The 22431-nt window shown below is 39.6% G+C and overlaps 1 protein-coding gene across 6 annotated transcripts in view; it reads left to right on the top strand.

Annotated features, from left to right (window-relative positions):
* The window catches only part of LOC146573287 (endonuclease V-like), a 70851-nt gene that overhangs the window by 10125 nt on the left and 38295 nt on the right, over positions 1 to 22431 (top strand). For 3 of the 6 annotated variants that reach the window (XR_014892797.1, XM_085278000.1, XM_085278001.1), the window contains exons 6-9: positions 7671 to 7739; positions 7930 to 8058; positions 9824 to 9880; positions 9993 to 10214. Coding sequence is in view for 4 of the 6 variants with exons in the window: in XM_085278000.1 (XP_085134126.1) it covers positions 7671 to 7739; positions 7930 to 8058; positions 9824 to 9880; positions 9993 to 10214 (477 nt within the window). In the remaining 2 variants the exon portion in view is untranslated. The remainder of the gene's footprint in view (positions 1 to 7670; positions 7740 to 7929; positions 8059 to 9823; positions 9881 to 9992; positions 10215 to 22431) is intronic. The other 3 variants (XR_014892798.1, XM_085278003.1, XM_085278002.1) reach the window with 2 other exon arrangements.

Below are 22431 nucleotides of genomic sequence, written 5' to 3' on the forward strand. Positions count from 1 at the left end.
TGCTGCATGTTTGGCTCAAGCTATTAGCTTTGGATCAGCGTGAAATTTTAGAAGTCCCTTCCTGCCCATATTGATGTAATTGTCACTCTCTGGGGCTCTTTCTAATTTGTCTACAGGCACGCACACGATTGCGGCGCTTCAAGGGAACACCAGCTTTGGCGCTTGAGCGCTTGGTGGGAAATTAGCTGTGAAGTAATCTGTGAAACACAAGCTATATCAGGCTTCCTACCAAATTTCAGAAAATTAGCTCTTTTGAAACAAGATTAGCCATTACTGGAGCTACGAGCACACCGCCACGTACCACTGACGAGCGATACGCTGCCATACTCGATTAGATCAGATGTCAGAGTTTCTTTCAACATTTCCAGCAAACAGAGTTTCTGAAAGCCAATATGCAGTCTGAGAAGTGTCTCTCAAGGTTACAGAAGTTTCTCTTAGTTGCGGCAATTAAATGTGCAAACCTTGAAAGTAAAGGTGTGTATGTGCGTCTTTATCAGATGGAGCCTCCTTGGAAAGGTGAAAATGAAACACTGTATAGCACAGGGATTGTGTTAATGTACGAATGCACATAATATGTTGCAGGATGAGCCTGTGCTCAGAGAAACTATAATGTACATAAATTTTAAAGATGCACTGTAAAACAAATATATTTTTGCATGGAGGTTTGAGTTTCATTAAGAAACAGTAGACATCTATTCAATTCAATTCAATTTTATTTATATAGCACCAAATCACAACAACAGTTGCCTCAAGGCGCTTTACATTGTAAGGTAGACCCTACAACAATACATACAGAGAAAAACCCAACAATCATATGAACCCCTATGAGCAAGCACTTTGGTGACAGTGGGAAGGAAAAACTCCCTTTTAACAGGAAGAAACCTCCAGCAGAACCAGGCTCAGGGAGGGGCGGGGCCATCTGCTGTGATTGGTTGGTGTGAGAGAAGGAAGACAGGATAAAGACATGCTGTGGAAGAGAGACAGAGGTTAATAACAAGTGATTCTATGCAGAGAGGTCTGTTAACACATAGTGAGTGACTGAAGAAGAAATACCCAATGCATCATCTGAGATGAGAATATTAAAGTCACTCCAATTTTATCTGTTTATTTTGGGCTTGATAGCAATTAGTGGTCTTTGTGTCACCCAAAGTTTGTCAGGTACAAAATGTAAAAGGTCACACCTGTATTACACCTGTATGTAGGTCAAAACATTTTCACCATTTTTTTACTTAAATGTAACTTGTTCAGGGATATTTTTTCTGAGTTTGGTTGCCTTTAATAGAGATTCATAAAATTATATGAATTCTGCTTTAATAACTTATTTAAAAGTTTCATCAATCTTCTGATTTATCACTCGGGGGAAAAAAAACAAAACTATTTTGTAAGAGTGATTTAAATCAGTTTAAAAATTCAAAGAAAAGAGCCTGTAAACGAATGTCAGCCTCCAAGACTGAAAACAGAAACAGGGAAGTGCCAAAAACTGCAGTTCATCAAATGACCGCTTGAGGCTGAATACAAAAGTTAGACTTCAGTCTTAAAATCATGTGCTAAAGTTAGGAATGGCCAACATGACATCAGCGATTAGTTAGTAAAGTCCCAGCCAATGTGAAAACTTGTGGATGAGACCAAATATTGATGGCTGTTAATCACAAGGTATACCTTCCTAAAGCTCAGCTTGCTTTATCATCCTTTTTGAGTCCTATGACGACCTTAATTTACATCAAAGACATCTTAAACTCATCAGTAAAGTGTTTATTGATGTGAGCAGGAGGGAAATTTCACAGTTTTATACAGCCAGACTTTAAACCGGAGGAGTCACCCTCTGCTGCCCTGAAAACAGTGGCTTCACTCAGACCAGAAAGCTACACCTGCCTACAGTACGTGGTTAACATGCCAACTTTATATTTGAAGCTTTATTGCACATAGAGTTGTGTTTTTTCTGTAACTCACCTATTTAAATTGTATTTTAGGTATAAAAATAGCATTTTGCTTCACCTCATCTAATTTCAATCCCAGTCGTGTTTGTGCACTTATCTGCTTAATATGGCTTGATTTGTACTAACACACCGTCTAACCTCCAGTTGTGGAGAGTGAAATTCCAGTGTTATGAGCAGTGCTGCACTTATAGATTCACTTTGCTAATAAAGCGAACGAGTAAGCATTGGCTGATTTTTAGACCTCCAGCCTCTTGTCAAAAGTGTGTCACCGAAGAAAACAACGGGCAGAATGCCAGATGCGAGGCTTTAAGACATTAGTCCACATACAATGTGTGACTATGATTAAGTTCATCTTTTATATACAGTAATAGTCAGTAAAGCAAAGTAACAAAGGCCTTGAAAACAGACAGCTGTTTGTTCATCTTTAGCAGTGAATAAGAACAACGGATAACTTGTTAAGATGGAGAATCATTAGGTTGTATTGACTGCCTTCTGTCATCATTAAAGCACATGCGTCCCCTTGAAGTGTCCGTGAACATGAAAGCCCTTCTCTCTCTGCTCGCTGTTTTTTTATTTGAAGCTGAACATGATGTCCCTGTGCTGGAAGTTGAAGGAAAAAAATGTCCATCCCGGTTTTCCCTCCAAGGCACGAGCGATAAGCAGAGTTCTGTCCTTTCCTTCTAAGATTCCTAATTATTTAAAGTAACACTCAGGTATGCCATTCAGCGTGTTAGTACGAGCTCGGGAGCAGCTTGGGAGAACAAGAAAACAGAGACTGCTTTAGGTTGCCTTCCCAATCGACTCAAAGGTTTATTAAGTATACAACAGCTTATATAGAGAAAAAAAGGTTCGTGTGTCAGCAAGTTCTCAGTTCAAACCAGTACAGACCAAATAAGGAAACGTCTTCCTGCCTTGTGAGCAAAGAAGTATCCTGTGTGTAGTTTATCAGTTCAGCTACAATTTATGATCATCCCAGCAAAATACACTCCTAGACATAGAATACAGAGTTCTTTCATTAGTGAATTCTGAAACAAACCACCTGGCCTTTAACGAGCCTTTTTCTAAGAGATAAAGAAGGGAGGATGGGAGTAAGGAAGTGGTCTCATCTCTGTGGTGTTTTCGACCTTGGGGTACCAGCCTGTGAGTCTTACACATCAATTCTTGGGTCAGAGAGAAAGAGAAAAACAACTATTAAATGGGCCTTATTGAGTAACTCTTTTCTGTATAATATCACAATAAAACAATATCCTGTAAATGCTACCATGGTATCAAAATATCACAACAGAAGTGATGCAGTGGGCCTTTGTGTGAGCCGAGCTTTAGACAAAAGAGACAGGATGAGAGAGGGTAGAAAATGTTTCTTTCCCTCCTTTTTGTCCTCAGTACACTTTTGGAAAATTTTATCTCTGTTGAAGTTTTGTGTTGCTCAGAGTCCCTCAGGTCTTCGTCGCCAGAGGTGTGGACTCGAGTCACATGACTTGGACTCGAGTCAGACTCGAGTCATTAATTTTATGACTTTAGACTTGACTTGAAATAATGTTCTAAGACTTGTGACTTGACTTGGACTTTTACACCAATGACCTGGGACTTGAATTGGACTTGAACCGGTTTACTTGAAAAGACTTGATATTTTACCCCAAATATAAAATTTAACATGCATATTATATAGAGATTGAAAATGTGACGTCATTCACGGGTAGAACCGCAAAGGATTCTGGGAACTCGTGGCAAGCGGTACTAGCGCACGCAGGCTTTCAATTAAAATCAGTTACACAGCGATAAAAAGAAACACAAAAATGGCAAGAAGCTGTTGTATCATTAACTGCAATAGCCGGTCGCATGACAGCCACGGGAAGCCGACGGGTAAAGAGATCGGTTGTTATCGGATTACGTCGTTGAAGAGAAATTGTTCAGCCATGTTTCCGAAGTAACAAAGATGCGACTGGATTGCAGCCATTCTAAGACCAAATATAACGTCCCAGAACCCTCCAGCTCACAGGTTAGTCTGCTCCAAGCATTTACACGAAGGTCAGTGTTTTTTAGTAGTTAATACGTCATTTTCATAACATAATTAGTGATATAGGTTACAAGCAAGTCTGGCGCTGAACAGAAATTGTCGCGCTATGCTCCTTTATTTATTGTGCATAAATAGTGAATTGTCCTGACACAATATTGCGTTTCGCTTCTGTTATTATGGTACATTGACAAAAACATATACTTTTATTCACAGGATAAAACAGGTTTTTTGTATCACTAATTGCCCAGTACCATTACAGCATACAATATTATTGTCACTGCTACATTTCTGTGATGGGTACCAGAAATTATTTCCACTGCTAATTAATTACCGTTGAGCTCAAAGGTCCTATTAATAAACGGTTAATGAATGTGTATTTATGACGACGATTTGTGAGACTGGTAAACTTATGATACGTACGATGGTCTTTCGTTCTACACGGTGCATTTCAAGGTCCTGCACCCATCCGGCGGTAAACTGTACCTGGGCTTGTTGCAGTGACCTGAAGTTACTAAACTTCATGAGTGTATGCACTCACTCCAAGAACCGTATGATTATAAATATGCATATAAATATGCTACGATGAGATAGCTGACTTCATCTAACTAGCAAATGTTGTCCAGGCTACGTTGGTGATACAGTTTTTTTTAATGTGTATGATATTTTTGTCATGCGATTTTAAAGCCGGTCCTACAACCGCATCCAAGAATAACATGCAGCTTATCTCAGAACTGTCGGTGAAAATTATTCTTGGAGCTAAGTTTAATTGAGCTGCATTTTAAAGAGGTGCAATTTCACAATTTGTGTATATTTTCTACGTTCACTTTTGTCATGTGTTGAGAAAAACACAGATTTAAAATTACATGGTCTAATATTTACATTTAGCATAACTGCAACATTATTTTTTCGTTGTTTTTTTTTTTTAAAGACTCGAAAGGACTTGAAATTCAAAGTTTCAGACTTGTGACTTGACTCGGACTTTTACACCAGTGACTTGAGACTCGACTCTGACTTGCCTGACATTACTTGAGACTTGACTTGAGACTTGAGGATAAAGACTTGAGACTTACTTGAGACTTGCAAAACAATGACTTGGTCCCACCTCTGTTCGTCGCCTCTCCTCTCTTTCTTCCTCTCTCCCTTAACCTCCAGTTTATCGGTCCTCCTCTCATACTCTATCCCCTTTCTCGCTTTCATCTCCTTCTCCCTGTTTGTCTCTCTTTGTCTCTTCTCTCACTGATAGCCTGGCTGTAACTCAAACTAGTGGGTTATTGATGACTTACCCCGTGTTTCTGACTTCTGGTGCCCTGGCTTCAGTCCTATTCCTGTCTTTCACAGACACACACACACACACACACACACACACTATTGGCCTCATCCCAGCCGGGATTGGATGCCCCGTGCGGCCCCTCCTGTCTCCCTGCTGGCTGCTTGCTGTAATCAGTCATAGTAGAGCAGACACTCCATCCATCATGGAGGCTAAACTCCCTTCATCGCTCTGGCCCATAACCCAGAGCACACCTGTCAACAGCAGCCCGCATCACTGCATCTGACTTTGCACCGTCTCTTTGACTGTGAGAACAAAACTTTAGCTCTAACAGAAATCAAGAGAGAGGTCATTTAAAATCTTTCTTTGAGTCCAGCATCCTTCAATCAAAAATGGAGGCATCTGGTCTGGGCTCTCATGAGACGTCAAAGATGAGCCAGTTAGTACATCAATAATTTTCTAGTCTTTTATTAGAGTTAGTTCTTTTTCTTTAGGTTTAAAACTAGCTTAGTTGGAAAAAATATATACATTTAAAGGTTTTTCAGACTCAAGGACTGTTTCTATGTCTGGCTGTTTCATTATATCTCAGTGACACTTCAAGTCTAACGCCTGAATGATCACATCAAATGTTTGCTTTTGCTGTCTAATGTGTCTGAAATATTAAGTCCAAACTTTATAACATAGATTAGGTTAGGACAAATGTTCTCATCACAAGTATTTTAGCCACTGTTGAATCGTGATTATATAACACCATTACTCAGAGAATTTGGAAAATAATATTTGAGTCACCAAACTTAAAAAACAAAAGACAAAAACTTGTCTTTTTAACAGAACGTTTGCTTGAAAAGAATTGTTTGGTAAAGTAAACATGGCACAGGGTGGCAGTGATATGAAGATCAATGCAGGCAATGGAAACAGCTGGGTTAGGAGAGACAGGTGAAGGCAATCAGGAAAGGATGGGAAGGAAGTGAAACTATAAACAAGGCACAGGACACAAATAACTACCAAAATAAAACAGTAAGGAAGTAACTCAGTAACTGAACAGGGGAGCAAAGAGACATGAATCAGCTTAAAAGAGGGAAACACATAGAAGAAAAAACATAACCTCTATAAATGCAAACAGTAACTTAAACTAAAATATAACCCGGAATAAAGAAAACCAAAACTTAGACAGCAAACAAACTGAGAACAAAGAAACTATATTCCATCAAAGTGGCAGGAGGGCGACAGAAGGAAATGAAAGTTGGAGCGGTGACAGAAAAGAATGAGCAGATTGTGGCACAATAATCATTTTATCTTGATTATCTTATTTCAATAATTGATGGCAGACAACGTTGCAGTTGAAATCTAAATTCGATCTGTTGCACGGTCCTGCTTCAGGTTGTATTTAACAGCTTGCACAGATGGCATATCCAAGTGATTCTGACAGAAGACCGTCTCCTAGCAATTGGTGGTGAGTGACATATTGGTAACTAGCTGAGTCAAAATCTCTCTCTTTGAATCTCATGCATAATAATTATATTTTTGCACGATCACATGCTTTCGTTTCACAAAACTCAAACACAACTTGAAATATGGTCTTAGGCCTCTAGTTTACTCAAACTCAGTCTGCAGACTACTGTAGATATGTGGCGGTTAATTGAAAATAAGGAATATTAAAAAAATGTCATGAATTTGAATTTGTTGAGACGAAACACAGTTTTAGAAAAAAGATTTTGACATTTTTCCAAAAAGAGAAAAAGTCCAAATAAAGTCTTTGCCTTCATTTTTAAATGAATTCATTGATAATTTTATTCATTTACTTGTGAAAAATGAGATAACAAAGATAATAAAAACATTTTTTTTTCAAAATACAGTTTATTTAATTGTTCTACTTGGGGCAGGGATAGCTCAGTAGGTAGCGTGGGGGCCCCATGATCGGAAGGTCGGGGGTTCGAATCCACTGAACGGCTACACTGAGGTATACCTGAGCAAGGTACCGTCCCTACACACTGCTTCCCGGGCGCCCAATGGCTGCCCACTGCTTCACTAAGTAAATGGGTTAAATGCAGAGAGGAATTTCCCACGGGGATCAATAAAGTAAATAGTACATTGTTATTACATTATCATTAATCTGTATTAGGAGTTTTATTATTGTACCCTTTTATGCCAGATTAAAATTTAAAACAATATTTTTTGTGCAGTGCTTTTTTCTGGGAACAAGACTGTCTGGATTTTCTTTTTCAAAGTCATAACCCACCGTCCTTTCAGTGGAATAAAGATGTGGTCCTGTTTTAGCATTTTGAAGCTCTAGTTGGACAGCAAAGTGGGGCCACGCAGAGGTTAGAGACAAAGTGATGCGAGTGTGAAGGCTCTGCAGGAGGTTAATACTTTGTTTCAGCTTGCTGCTATTTGTTTTGGCATCTGTACATCTGTTTTGACTTTGATTTTTGTTTCTTTGCCTCCACAGATAGCTGCTCTTCAAAGAGGAGGAGACAGCTTCCCACTCATAGGCGCCTCAGGCAAAGTGCTCGGAAAGGTGCGGCAAAGGACAGATGCACAGAAAATAGAAACAAATACCTCTGACAAAGGTGTTGTGTTATTGCTGCTGACTTCAAAGAAAACCCTCGCTGCTGAAAGTCAAACGCAACAAATTCTTTATGATGATCACAACTGGAGAGCGAGATGAATGCTGAAAAGTTACAGCAGACTTCTGTCTTTGAATTCAGGCACTGCGAAGCTCTGACAAGAGCTCGAAGCCAGTGTACGTGTCTGTGGGCCACAAGATCAGCCTGGACACAGCTGTCCGCCTCACACACGCATGCTGCCGATACCGGGTCCCTGAGCCAATCAGACAGGTGGGCCTATGTGCACACACACACACACACACGCACTGTAAAAGTGCATTGAGCCATCATGAGTGTTCAGCAGAGCAGCTGCAGGAACGCTAGAAGCCTTTTTTGTGAACAGTAGAAACAAAAGTTGAACTTCTCATCTTAGAAGCAGAACACTGTTTCAGGGAGCGAGCAGTGCTCACCACTTGTGTAACAGTGTCCTGCTGTGAAGCGAGGAGGTGTGAGCATCACGCTATGCAGTGCTTTATTGGCAGCAGGGCCTGGGAGACATGTAAAAATGGAGAGAAGAAGAATATATGCAGCCAAATTAGGGATGTTCCAATTTTGGCTGTATTTTTATATGAATTCCAGCCCCGGCGCAGAAAACTGTGCAGACAGTTTCAAACGATAAGATGATGCCGGCTGTCAGACACAAGTGCAACAAAGCTATAGTGTGACACTGAAGATATTTTTAACTGCAAGGCAGACAGGATCTTCACAAAGTTGGAAAGTATATGGTTCATACTTTGCTATTATATTTGAGATGCACAGAAATGAATGGATGATGAACAGAGTGAACTTTTTTAATTAGGCCAATGATATTTTGCTTACTTTAGACGCTCCCTATGACCAACAACAAGTAAAAGCTCTTTTATTCGACTAAGAGCCATGTAACCATGCTTTGGTTACTTAAAAAAACCTAAAATCAGCTGTCATAATGACAGCTCTGTAGTGCCACCAGTTCACCACATTGACACAGAGTGCATTGTGCTTACAAAGTAAGCCTTCATAGATTAAAATATGCACTCAATTATCTTTTTAATTTAAATTTTAAATATTTATTTATTTAAATATTTTAACTGAGAGAGAACATTTTCATTTTAATTATTATTGTAATTTTTGATATGTTAAAATACTTTTTTTTCCAAATACTTTTCATACTTGATATCAAAATTAATAAAATAAAATAAAAAGGCACAAATATTACAGTTGTTTTGAGCATAACTGGTATGTTATCTGTTGCTATTTAAGTTACATTTTGTTTGTTTGTATTTTAAAGAGTTTCCTCCTGGTTTGTGAATATTGAGTCTTTCGCTAATTATAGATGCAAAATGATACATTTGTATAAAAGTGTGCTCCCCTCACCACTAGTCAATTTCCTTCCTCCTTTACTTTGCAAAGGTGAGACGCTGTTTTTGTTCTTCCATCACTCCTTAAAGTGAAACATAAATACAGTTTAAGCCAGAGTGCATTTTATCACACTGTCATGAGGCAACCGAACCTTTGATTAAATGTTTACGGAGGCTGGAGGTGTGTCCACAATCAACATTTTTTTTTAACCTGATTTCAACTGTTTTTTCTTTTCTGATAGACATTACTGATTTCCCATGAGCCCTCTGCACTGATTGGTTTTGGTTTTGAAAATGCCACCGATAAAAAATATTTATGCGTGAGGCTCAATGTGCTGTTGATTCCTTTTGTTTAACTGCAGCCCGCAAAAATTTAAGACAACCCAATAAAGTGAGCTGAATTGTCGCCCAGTGGTGGCGATTAAGTTCACTATGAACTTTTTAGTGTCCCTTTTCTCTTGTTGCTCAGCTATATCGTACTCTGCCTCCTGCCCAGTGCATGCTGGCACTGGTAACGGGGTAAGTTGGGATAGAAAGTTAAGTGCTTTTTTAAATGTCTTAAAAGTTTTACTCACAACATAAAATAGCAAAAACAACGACTAAATGTTTTCCTGAGGAAGAGGAGGAACATCACCTCATCTTTTTCTTTCTGCCACTAGGCTGTGCTGTGCTTCTGCAGTGCACCATATGATTACTGCAAGCCACCTGACTGCACTGTAAACACACACACACACACTCACACTCAAAATCAGTTTTATCAGTTTTTTCACCAGAGGAGCTGCAGTAGCAGCGGCTAACTCACCTCCTCCTGTGTGTGTTTATTTCAAGTGTTTTAGCTGGTGGGGAGAGGGGCATCCGGCAGCAACAGGGACTGACTGTGGACATCAGAGAGAAGCAGGAACAATCTTACCTTCCTCTGTCCAGTCACCAGTGCCTCCCTCTTCATCCTCCTTTCTTTGCCCAACTGCTCTGCTTTCAGTCTCTGACATCCACATTCCCTTCTGTGTCTCCCAGCATTGCCCTCGTGTTCTCTCCCGGCTTCTGCCACAGGTACTTTCTCCTTCATAGATCCAGCTGCGATGTTACGTCTCGCTGGCAGGCAAATTTTCATCCTTCAGGCTTTTGAAATCACAGTCACATCTCATGAAAAAAGCAAAATCAAAAAGAGATCAACCTGACAGGAAGACTGAATAACTGAATACGTTTGACAGTAGAAAATGAAAACAGGTTTTTGTGTGCAAATGTTCATCCTGGACAAACTAGAAAGATGCAAATATATATAACTACCCACACTTAAACAGATTCTGTGTCAGTCCCACACTTGCACATACTTGGTAGGACTCCACATCCAAAGGTTGCTTGGCTGACCATCTAGTCAGCCTCTTGTTCTGCGTCGGCTCCACCTCAGCTCCAGTGAGGGTGTTTTTGCTTCCTTGTCTCTTTACCTTTGCTGATGTTGAGCAGTGGGTTATTCTCTGTGTACCATGCTGTAAGATTATTGATTTCCTCTAGATATAAATCCTCTCTTCCTCTCATCAGTGTTTATAATCTCACCAGAACGGTTGCGCTCTCTGCAGAGCTCACAATAGAGTTCTCTCTGTGTCTCTGAATGCAATCGTGGGAGAACAGTGTGAACAGGATGAGGCTGAACACTCAAACCTGGAGGTTTGTGGTGTGACGCTCCTGTCTGAGGAAGTCCAACATCTAGTGTCAGATTGTGGCGCTAAAGGCCAAAGTGCTGAGTTGAAATCAACAAACAACATACAGATATTTGTGCCTTGATTTTCAAGGCGAAGTGGGAGGAAGTGGAGATCTGATCCTTTGATGGTTCAGCCTGACTGAAATGTTATCTTTAATGTACTGGGCCAGACATTTAAACCATTATCTTCTGCTCATCTCATCTCGTCGGGTTGCTGTAACAGCAGTTTAAACAGCGTATTCCAGATGTCCTTCTCCCCAGCATGGGTTTGCAGTAACTCTTAGGGGGTCCCAACAATATAATCTCTCCAGTGGGTTCCAGATCTTCTTCTGGGTCTTCAAAGTGCCCAACAAAACCTCCAAATGGAAGTGCGCTGGAGGCATCCTGATCAGATACTGAACCGTCTCACTTGGCTCCTTTTAACACAAAAGAAGTAACAGCTGAGCTCTCTGTGGATGTTTGAGCTCCTCATCTGTAAGGCTGAGCCCTGCCATCCTACAGACAAAACTCATTTCACTTGATTGTATTCAAAATATATTACACATTACTTGTTACTTTTCTTAAAAGTTGTGCATTACGTTGCTTAAAAATTTACCTGAGAAAGTAAATTGTTACACTAATTATTGCATTATTTTGATGTTACTCCATAACATGACCTGAAACACACCATCACATAGTTACTAGGTAACAATATAACCATTATGCTACATACTGCTCACCGACACAAACCAGTGTCGTATTGAGGGCACACATACGACTTTTCTTTAGTGTTTACATGTGTACTATGTCTCTACCTGTTAAAGTTCAGGCTCTGGCTGCTGGGCTGGGGTCAGCATGCACTCAGGTTTAACATCATTCCCAAGTCATAAACTGCTTCACCATTTTCCTCCCCCTACCAGGCAGAAAAAGACGTGGTTTTTTTGTCCTATCCTCCCATCGTGCAGATAACTAATAAACTCTTGTTATACAAGTAATAATAATTGTAACTATAGTGTGATTACAGATTTTTATATTTGCATTTAGATTATTACGTCACTAAGAATGGTGATTGCAGTAACGTGTTACTTTGGAGCATGTGACACACAAATGTTTGTGACATTAACTGGTCATACCCAGATGTCATGACCATGTGAGATGGTTGGAGTGAAAAACTGCTTGTTGGATGTTACGAATAATTCAAGAAATCCCTCTCTGTCCACCTGTCTTTTCTTCTTGTAGCTTAGCAACAGTTCATTCGATGCACTGTGTGTTGCTGGGAACTGCTGTGCTGAGTTTGATGTTATTTAGATAAGAACTTCTCATAATTTGGCTAAAAGTTGTCCTCTATAACCTGTTTTTCTCTTTAGAGTGACACGTGCTGTCTCCACTCAGTATGTAAAGGGAAGGACAAACATAAACACACAGGCCTCAGGGGATATTCACTAACACGAGTCCAAGTTTTCCAAGTCTCTCGCACCTTAACGCTTAAAAAGACTGAAGGGTGTAAAATATTAATGAGCGCCTGCCAAAAAGTTCTAGCATTTAGAAAACTGCATCACTCACTGGCCCTTTCTCAGAAAGATAGGTTGACACGTTTGCCTTTCATTGTATTTATTTTTTTGTCTTTGCTGTCACCAATGATTTCAGTCACTTGTGTTGTTTGGACGAGCAGTTCCTGAATAAGCTGCAACCTACAACGAGTTATACATACAAACAGATTTTAAATGTCATAAATGTATTTTGTGTCCCCAGTTTAGCAACTCTATCTTCACTTTTAGACCTCACAGTTTTTTCCCTCCAGTGATTACAAAGAACCACATTAGAGTATTCAAATTGTTTTTTTGTTGCAATGGAAAAAGTAATGTGTTGATTGTTCTATACAAATAACCAGTTATTTAATTGCTTACAAATTAGTAATCAGAGAGCACAGCCTTTATGTTAAAGTCATGCTAGGAAAAACAGCAATTAGATGTCAGTCTGCTATCAGTTTTCAATTAAATTGGGACAAGTTAGCAGTTACATCAAATTTGTTTGTGACAAACAGTAATAAAGTGCAAACTTCTTGTCTGTTACAAATCCGTTGCTGTCTACGTGCACAGAAATTCATATTAGCCACTTAAATTCAGACTCTAGTTACAGCTTCATTAACTTGAAGCAAAAATTTAGAAATACGTTCACAAATAGTGATATAGTTGCTGCACAATGGTGATTTATCTGCAAAAAATGTCTTATTTAATGAATCATCTTATTTAATTAACTTTTTTTTAAAAATATCAGAATACAACCCGTTGACAACAACATGGCAAGTTGTGCTCATCAGTGCATATATGTGTAAAAAAAAACATATATTAAAAAAACACATCTATAGTTACATGTGGAACGTAACCCTCAACTGGGATTTCCGATTTCCATTTGCAGAGGCCCACCAACCCTGTGAACGTAATAAAAGTGTAAATCTGTTAAGGCACTGTTGTGTATTTGTAATTCATAAAGCCACATACAGGCGCTGATCAGTCTATCCACGAACATGTTGCAGAAAAAAGCCATTATTAAGATTGTCACCACATAGCAACAGTTTTTTCTAATATTGTTAACCTGAATCTAACTAGTTTCTTTACTTTAATTAAATTCTTGCTGGCATGTCTGGCAATTAATGGTTTGAATAGTTGCTCTGCATATTTTGTTTAATCACTGATATATTATTTTGTGCTATTCAATATTATAAATATTGCAGATTTTGTGCTGTTTAATCATTAATGATCCATAGATGTTGATATAATTTATCATGCTCCCATTAAAAATGTAATTCATCCATGCTCCTCTCATTTGAATTGTATTTTTCATAATCATGTCTTAGCTGAAATTGTGCCTACGAACATCGAAATTTTGTTGCATGTGTACCTTCTAAAAATAACTCTATTACTATTATTCCAGTTTGAAATAATGTGATTCAGTCTGTTTTTTTCTGTTTTCTCTGAGTTAGACGATCAACTGATTTTTATTTTCGCATTGAATCATTTAATTCAGAACTCAAGTTATGTCCACCTCCCCAAAATAAAAAAGTTTTGCACTTCTGAATATGAAGTCATGCAGTGTGGAGGTTTAGGACCTGAATGCAAGAGTTGAGGTAGAATTTTGAAGAACAAACCATTTATTTTGGCTGATTAGAATCCAAAGCCTTTAATAAGGGAAACAGGGAAACGAGCACCTGGGGGAACGGTACGACTGCACAACGAGCAAATGAAAGATAAGGCTACTTATGCGAGAACTACTGAGGGCTGACAAGGAAAATGGATACAGCTGGGGAGCAAGAAACATGTGATGACAAACAAAACACTGAGACAGGAGAAAGTCAAATTAAACAGAGTTAAACAGAAGAAACTCATTATTAATATAAAACAGGAAGTGTTCAATATCAACACAGAAATGAGAACTTAACAGAGGGAGAATACCGACAACTGAAATACTAAACTAATACCAGGAAAACAGAGAGAACTAAACATAAACATATTGTAAAATAAAAATTCAGGTGATAGAGTAAGATATACAGAGGACACACAGGAAGGCTTATAAATAAAAGGAAAGAAGAACCAAACGTTAACATGAGTAATATCAAACTGAAAGACTGATAAACTCCATCATGACAAAAATGGTCCTTTTATTTTTAAAAACGTTAAACTGAACTGTTCTTTTTAGCATACAATGATGGAAAGAGGCAGCAAATGTTCTTATTTATGAAACTAAAGGAAAGCCAATTTTAATATCTGTGGGGCTTTTTCCCATTTCGTTGGTTATTCCAGTTATAAGTCTGTAAAATGACCTTGGATTTTTTTATGTCTTCAAACTAAACACAAGCGCATCTGAATCCTGTGTTCTATAATTCTTGTGTTCTTCTCTGTTCTTCTCTCCCGCGCCTGATAAAATCCTCTCACCTTGCATCACGACTGAAATAAACCCCGCCTTCAGCAGCTTTAGAGATTCACAAAGAAAAAAGTTGAAAGGGAAAGATGACATCATGGTTGGATTCTGCAGTGAAGGCTCATGTGTGAATGCACTGCAGCAGAATGTTAGCGTGGAAAGACTTAAACACACACACAGAGCTAATTCACGCCTCAGCTCAGTTGTGCTCCCTCACTCCATTAAATTCTCACACTCCTTTGGTATCCCACGCTTCAACATGTGATGGAGGTAAAAGACCAGCAGACACCTGCCTCAGCTTATCCCCTGCGGTCACCATGACATCAAGAGCAGAGCAAGCAGAGGGCAGATAAAGGAGGCTAACACATCAGAGGGATGTTGCAGATCAAAAACCACAAATCTAATCTAATGTAAAAGCTTTTCTGGGTTTCGTTCATTGTCTCGTAGAGAACTTCACTGTAGCTCGTGGATCTCTAGAGAGATGCAGCTCACTCTAATTCGCAGAGATTGCAGTGTTAAGATGTATAGCTTCATATAGAGCGGGGGAAATAATTATTTTATCTCCGGCTCAATTTGATTTCTGCTCACTTACAAAGACATGAACAGTCTCTAATTTTTATGGTAGTTTCATTTTAGTCAAGAGACAGAATATCAAAAATCATATATCATCTATCATATCAGAAATACCAAAAATCCAGGAAAAATCCAGTACGTAAAAGTCATCAATTAACTTGCATGACAGTGAAGTAAGTATTTGATCGTGAAGCAAAACATGACCTAGTACTTGGTGGAGAAACCCTCAGCAAGCACAGGGGTAAGACGTTTCTTGTAGTTGGTCACCAGGTTTTCACGCATCTAAGGAGGGTTTTGGTCTTAGGTTTCTTGGCTGACGCTTGGCAACTCGAAGCTTCAGCTTCCTTCACATGTTTTCTGTAGGATTGAGGTCTGGAGACTGGCTAAGCCACTCCATGTACTTCTTTGTGTTCGGGCAAGACCTTACAGCACGTGTGTGGCACAACATCGGTCTAAGATCCGAATTCTGATTGCAAAAGCTGCCAGACAAGACAGGCCGAGTTTTACTGTAACACAATGAGGGCGAACGTTCAACAGGAACCTCAGCTGTGGCATTTACATCACGTTTTGGCACAAAACAATATTTTTTTACCAACCAAAACAATCTCAATGGTAACTTTGTGCACTTTCCAAACATATCAAAGTGTTTTTCTATTTACACGTATTCACACTCCAGTGAACACACCGGGAGCAACTCTGGGTTCAGTATCTCGCCCAAGGATACTTTGGTATGCAGACCGGAGCACGGATGATACCACCAACCTTCCGATTAGTAGATGACCTGCTCTACCCCTGAGCCACAGCCACCTCTACCCACCAAGTGATTTAGTTCCTGTTTCTCTAATTAGTTGCAGGTTTGTTTGCTTCTTTTATATAATTAAAGCTGAATATGTTTCAGTTTTGGACTGCTGTTTTAAGAAAGCTAGACCAAAAATACCATAATGTAGAGCTCGGGTGCTATAGTGGAGCTTTTTTCTTATTTTTTGACATGTTATGGATGAAATGATGAATGGAGACAATAACTGGGAGGTGCAATAATGGATTGCATTTATTAAATGATGAATGAGAAACATTAATTACCACCGACCTAATGATTTCTGAAACTGTGAGTTTTGGCAGACTCCATTTCATGAATATTCTTGTCTAAGGTGATCTTTTGTGCTTTTTCACTCTTTTTAGTGTCATATATTATGTTTTAAGAAAACATACCTTTTCAGGCTCTTTTATCTTTCATATTTTATGATGCTTCATTCACCAGTTGAGCTTGATAAATAATTACCACTTCTAATATTTTCTTTTGACTTGTATTCACGTCATGCTACCCAGAGAGAATATAACTGTAAGGACATTTCTCTGTGAACCAGCAATTGTGTTTGCATCCAAAATAATATAAGTAGCTTTAGTATTTAGCTTCACTAAGTATGTTCCAGTTAAAAGCAAACTGAAAAATCATATAAAAATCTATTAGGAAATCCATTAATAAAAAATACAACCACAGGAGCAGCTTTTTCTTAATGCATCTGTGCTCACACTGCTGATGTCTTCGCTCAGACGTGCTGTATGCAGACACTAAACATACATGCACACACACATCCCTTGCACATACGCACAACAAGTCGATCTCCTCCTCCTTCCACCCTTTTCATCAGCAGTCAGTTAAAAGCGCTAATGGACAACAGTGAAACCTAATGCTGCTAATGCTCCATGACAAACATATTTATATCCTGTCAGACGGCTTCACTCGGATGTAACTGGCCTCTCTGATGCTTCCTTCTTAATTTGGTACAACTATTACTACTTTTTGTACTACTATTAGTAATACAGACTAGTGGTATTACAACTATAAAATGTGTTAATCACAAGCTGTTAGCCAATGAGCAAACTTTGCCTTATTCTGAAATTGTAAATGAACATTGTGATGTTTGAAATCTTAATCTTATCACGTGTTCAAGTATTCACTGAGAGAATAGATCAAGTACTGTAAGATATCAAGCTGTCATCACTTCAGCTGGTGGTGATGGTGGTGCTTTGCCTCTATTGCATCTAATTTGGTGGAGCTGCATTGAATTTTTCAAACACATCACTGAAGCAATGGTATATGTTGTTTTCTTGAAAAAGTGATTGTTGGACTACTTCAAATCCCACTGTGGCGAGACTTCCAACATTATCCAAGGTTATCCAGCCCGTATCTTTCATTTTGGCCGTATGGTTGTATAGCCATAACTGACAGATTCGGAGGATGATTTTTAGGCAGAAATTTTGAAAAAAAGGAAAACAAAGCCTACTTGAGGGATTGAAATCCATTATTATGCAGACTTTCCTCCTCCACACACTAATGGGAAGACATCCACTGGTAACAGGATTCTGTGGATTTGGCTGAGATGTACAGTAACAGCGAGTTTCCAGACCTCTCCTTTCCAGGATGCTTTACAAAACACACGTAGCTAATTATGTTCCTGCTCCTCCTACAGATGTTACATCTGACTTGCTGTGTGCTTCTGTAAAACTTAGTTAACACAAATAACATTCTTAAAAGGCATCATAAAGTTTGTATTATTTCTTTTTCTTTTTCTCATACAATATAATTTTATTTACACTACATCTGAACAGCCTTCCTGCAGAGTCAGCAATGCTAATAACATCTTCCCTGGCAGTCCTATACTCCTCTTTGGATGTAAGATGCACGCATTTCCCATGCTAAGAGGCGCTATATGTGACTCCACGCTCCAGTTTCCCTTTTGGGTTCTGATATATCCCCCCGCGTCGGCCAGGGAGACAGAAACGTTTGACAGCTGTGCTCCCAGATTGCAAAAACAGATGGAATTTCAATGTGAGTGATTGGCAATGGGGAGCCTGCATGCATAGAATAAAAGAGATGGAGGAAGAGAAGGAGGAGGTATGCATGTGTTTGAGAGATATTGCTGATGCATGGTTTGTGTGCAGTTATTGAAACCCAGAAAGATTTTGTGTAAGAAGTACAGAGATATAGCTTTATATTTTGTTTTTTAAGACCTTCAGTCTACAGATGCATGAATTTATTCTAGACCCTCTGCCGACTGCAACAAAATATGTTTATGGCATGTGTGTTTTGTGCTTTTGACGAGTGCCCACTTTCTCAGCTTTCTCGCTTCTTGCTCTTCTTGACTTTGTTCGTCTTTGCTGTACTTGTTTTTTTTCTTCTCCCGCCACCACCTCTCATCCATCCATCTACCTCCACCCCCCGCCACCCGCAGCTCTGTCTCCACTCTCTGAATAATTCAGGCCTGCAGAGCTAGTGTATTTTTGGTTGTTGTCACCTCAACAGTAACACAAATACACCCATACGCGTGCATGCACGTACACACATGACTATGCCAGCACACCCGTGCATGTCGGTCCTCACAAACGATGCAGACAGAAAAGAACCAGACTCTGTGAGACCGCTGAGACTCGCTAACTAAGAAGAGTCGTACTTACAGGGACTTCACATCATCACCGTGCTCCACCCTGTCTGTGCCCTGCTGTCCCAGCGCTGAATAATAATATGTCTCACTTTTCTCTGTCTTCGAAAGTTACACAAAGTTGGAGTGTTGAGTAATTTGTGGGGAAAGGAAAAACTCTGAAACTTTCAGTGCCTGCTTTTGCTCACATGGATTTCCCTTTACTTCTACTTGTTTTCGTGCATGTGCTGACTTTTGGGTTTTAGGCAGTTTCTGGAATAAATTTAGAAGTCATTACAAGCCAGGCTTTGGTTTTATAAATGTAATCATTATTTGTCTTCATTAGTTCCATTGAGATCAAGAATCTATCATTAAGCTAAGTGTAAAATCTGCTGAATAAAGCAACACATTTACATATTATTTAAAGGCCAGTTTTGAATTTGTAGGCAACACTAAAATATTTGAGTACATAAAATGCTCGAGGCTTCACTGCATCCTGTGGATGTCAGGAATCATCGAGGGACTTTTTGGCACATCCTGAAGGGGCAGCATAGACCTCACATGATAATGCTGTAATAGTGAAAGTATTCATGGAGTCCAGTATCCAAAATGTTTTCCAAGAACTTCATGGAAAAATACACAGAAAAACGTGTCCGGGGGGGGGGGGGGGGTACAAAACCAATCTCTTTGGATGCTGCTAGGTCTTGTTGTTAGGGGCGTGGCTGCTTTGATTGACAGGTGTGCTGCACAGGCTACCTCAGCCGATCGCTGTTTGCGATGCCTCACCTTCCCTAGATCACATCACCAAACTTGACCTTTTGGAACATTTTATATCGAATTATCTAACAAACAAAACTGCTTGTTTGGCGTTTGGTGGTGCTCCAGTTTAGTAAATGAAATTCTAGTATTTTATTAGTTTGTTACTTACAACTAATTAGCAGATAGTCAAAGGAGCTTGCAAAGAAAAGCGTCTGGACTTCTTTAAGTTACTTGAAGACGTTTCACCTCTCATCCGAGAAGAAGCTTCTCGCTTTTCTTTGCAAGCTCCTTTGACTACGATGACCTGGATGACTGAGAACCTTCACAGACTAATTAGCAGATACACGCCTCTGCATTTCACTTACAAAGTGTATTTATGCAAGTAATGATGTATTTTCACTGCACATTAAATATGGGCACTTCTGGCTCTAAACACCACCCAAAAAAACAGACAAACAAACGAAAACACGACAGTGACCAACAATGATAAAAAGATACTTTCCCCACAACAGATTGATCCACATGCTTAATTTGGCACAGATTTTGGGGATGCCCTTCCTGACACAACCTCCCATTTATCCTGCAACTGGGTTTCTGTCTCTTCCTGGTTTTGATCTTACGCATATGAGGCAAATGTGTTAACCAGTACAAAAATGATAAGGACAAGTCGTCAAAATGCAGAATCCAGAAGGCAGTGGGTGGCGCTGTGGTCCAGCGATAGCTAAGCCCATCTTTTACATACAGTCTGTAATTGACATGACACACACTATGACCGCTGCTTTACCTTTACACATGTTGTGGTATTGTTTAGTGTTTAGGTGCTTTAAATGTATGTGATCGAATGATTCTAGAAGTTGCAAATGTTTAACAAAAATGCAGACAAATGCGATTCAACGTGAAACCCACGCTCCTGGTTAGAAAGTATGTTTTCTACGACACAGCGTGTCTCTGCACGATCATCTGTAGGGCTGTCGTGCACGGTAAAGCTTAATTTATGTGCAAACATTAAACTATTCTCATGCAGGGTTTCTGGTAGATAGCAGATATAATACTTTTTTAGTTCCTCCATTCATTATCTCCATTTAGCTCAATTAGGGGATCAACACAGTTTTTCAAGCATACAATTCACAATAGTTTATTTTGGACTAAGATGGTAAACCAGCTGTTTGGCAGTCTGACAGAGACTCAAATGATTAATCTTTCTTTCTTTGAAAATTGAACATATTTCAGTTTGCTTTGCCAAATGGGTTAAATGGGTTGTGTATTTTTTGTTTAGACATTTTATGGCTCAATTAAAAAAAAATAACACAACCTGACAGATTAATCGAAGTAAATAACTTCATAGTCCAAGCATGAATCTCCTCATTTGTTCTGCTTTAAAAACCAGATTCTCTGTGGAGCAGCATCTCATTGACTTGATAATGATAGCATCACAGCACGATGTCTTTAGTGGAATTTGAAGAGAAAAGAGACATGCCTGTGAGGAGAAACTCAGAGAACGAGAAGGCTACACAGCCGTAAAACAGTCACGTCGAACAGCTGACCAGATAAAACATGGGTGAAGATTGACAGCAGAGCTCCACCGGTGCCAGCTGTAGCAGTCGGACTGTGCAACTTTTCTGAATGTGCTGAGAGGATGTGACTGTTTAAAATTGGAGCTCCCCTTCGGGCCCTAAGGCTGTCTAAATGTTAATATATGGCTGTCTGACATTCTGGTGCTGCAGTCACTGGACTGTGGACCTTCATAGACAGAAACTGGAGGAGAGTTGGAAAGAAGCATAAGAGGAAGCCCTGGGGTGGACATGAGAGAGGCGTGGGGGAGAAAGGTTGAGGTTTGGAGGAAAAAGTTTGAGTAGAGTGATACAAAGGATTTGGCTTGATGAGAGGTGAATTCCAGGTAGAGGGAGGATGAATTGGTAAAGGAAGGATGGATTTCAAGGGAAGACAGAGCAGAGCATGCAGGCATAGCTGCAGGGCTTAAGGGCCTTTGGGGCAGTTGGAGGATAAAGACCTGCCGTGGGCCACTGGACCAGAGCCTTTGCTCTTCTTGTGTGAGTGTTTGTATATGTGTGGCCTGAATGTATCGAAAGCCCCTGTAGAGAGCCAACGGTGCACATCTGTTCACCTCTTGAGCTCCCACCTTGGCAGAGCTGTGGCCAGAGCGAACCAGTTTTAAACTGATTCTTCTCTGCATTTTTACTGCCGTTTTCTGTTGATCAAACAGGTGCAGTGTGATAATCATACGTAGAGCAGGAAATGCTTGGTTTATAAAAGTTAGGGATGCTCCTTGAAACTCATTTGCTTGCTGATTGCATGAGAGAGAAAAAATCAGAGGGCTCAATGCTGTAAAAGTAAGAAGACTGTGAGAAAACTTTCCGAAGTAAATTTAATTACTTTTCTCAAGTAATGCCATCAGGGTGTTACCCATTCTTCAGCGTAGTATATGTGTGGCAGTTCATAAGAACTGCAAAGAAGGTGATCGGCCGTCCACTCCCCTCCCTGGACTCCATTGACAGTTATAGATGTCTCTCCAAATCCAGGGCGATTTTAAAAGACCACCTCCATCCTAACCTCCACCTATTCAACATCCTGCCCTCTGGAAAAAGGTTCAGATCCAACCAACAGACTAAAAACAGCTTCTACCTTTGGGCTGTCAGAACTCTCAGTGCACCAGAACACTGACAAACCTGTGGCCTTCCCCTTTGAACTTATGGTAACCTGAGTGTGTGTATGTCAGCGTGGGTGGATGTGGGTGTGTACGCGTGAGCAGACCCCCATACAGTTATTCTGTGCAATATCTTGGCAAATGTGCAATAATCCCATTTTTCTTTGGTAATTTATACTTTTTTATTGTAACTTATACATCGTATAAAGTGTATATATATATATTGTGTATTGTGTATATAGTGTTTTTATATTG

The sequence above is a fragment of the Mchenga conophoros genome, linkage group LG6 (assembly GCF_057382185.1).
Source record: "Mchenga conophoros isolate Kocher_MC1m ecotype Shallow Benthic linkage group LG6, M_conophoros_male_GT1.1, whole genome shotgun sequence".
Taxonomy (NCBI): domain Eukaryota; kingdom Metazoa; phylum Chordata; class Actinopteri; order Cichliformes; family Cichlidae; genus Mchenga; species Mchenga conophoros.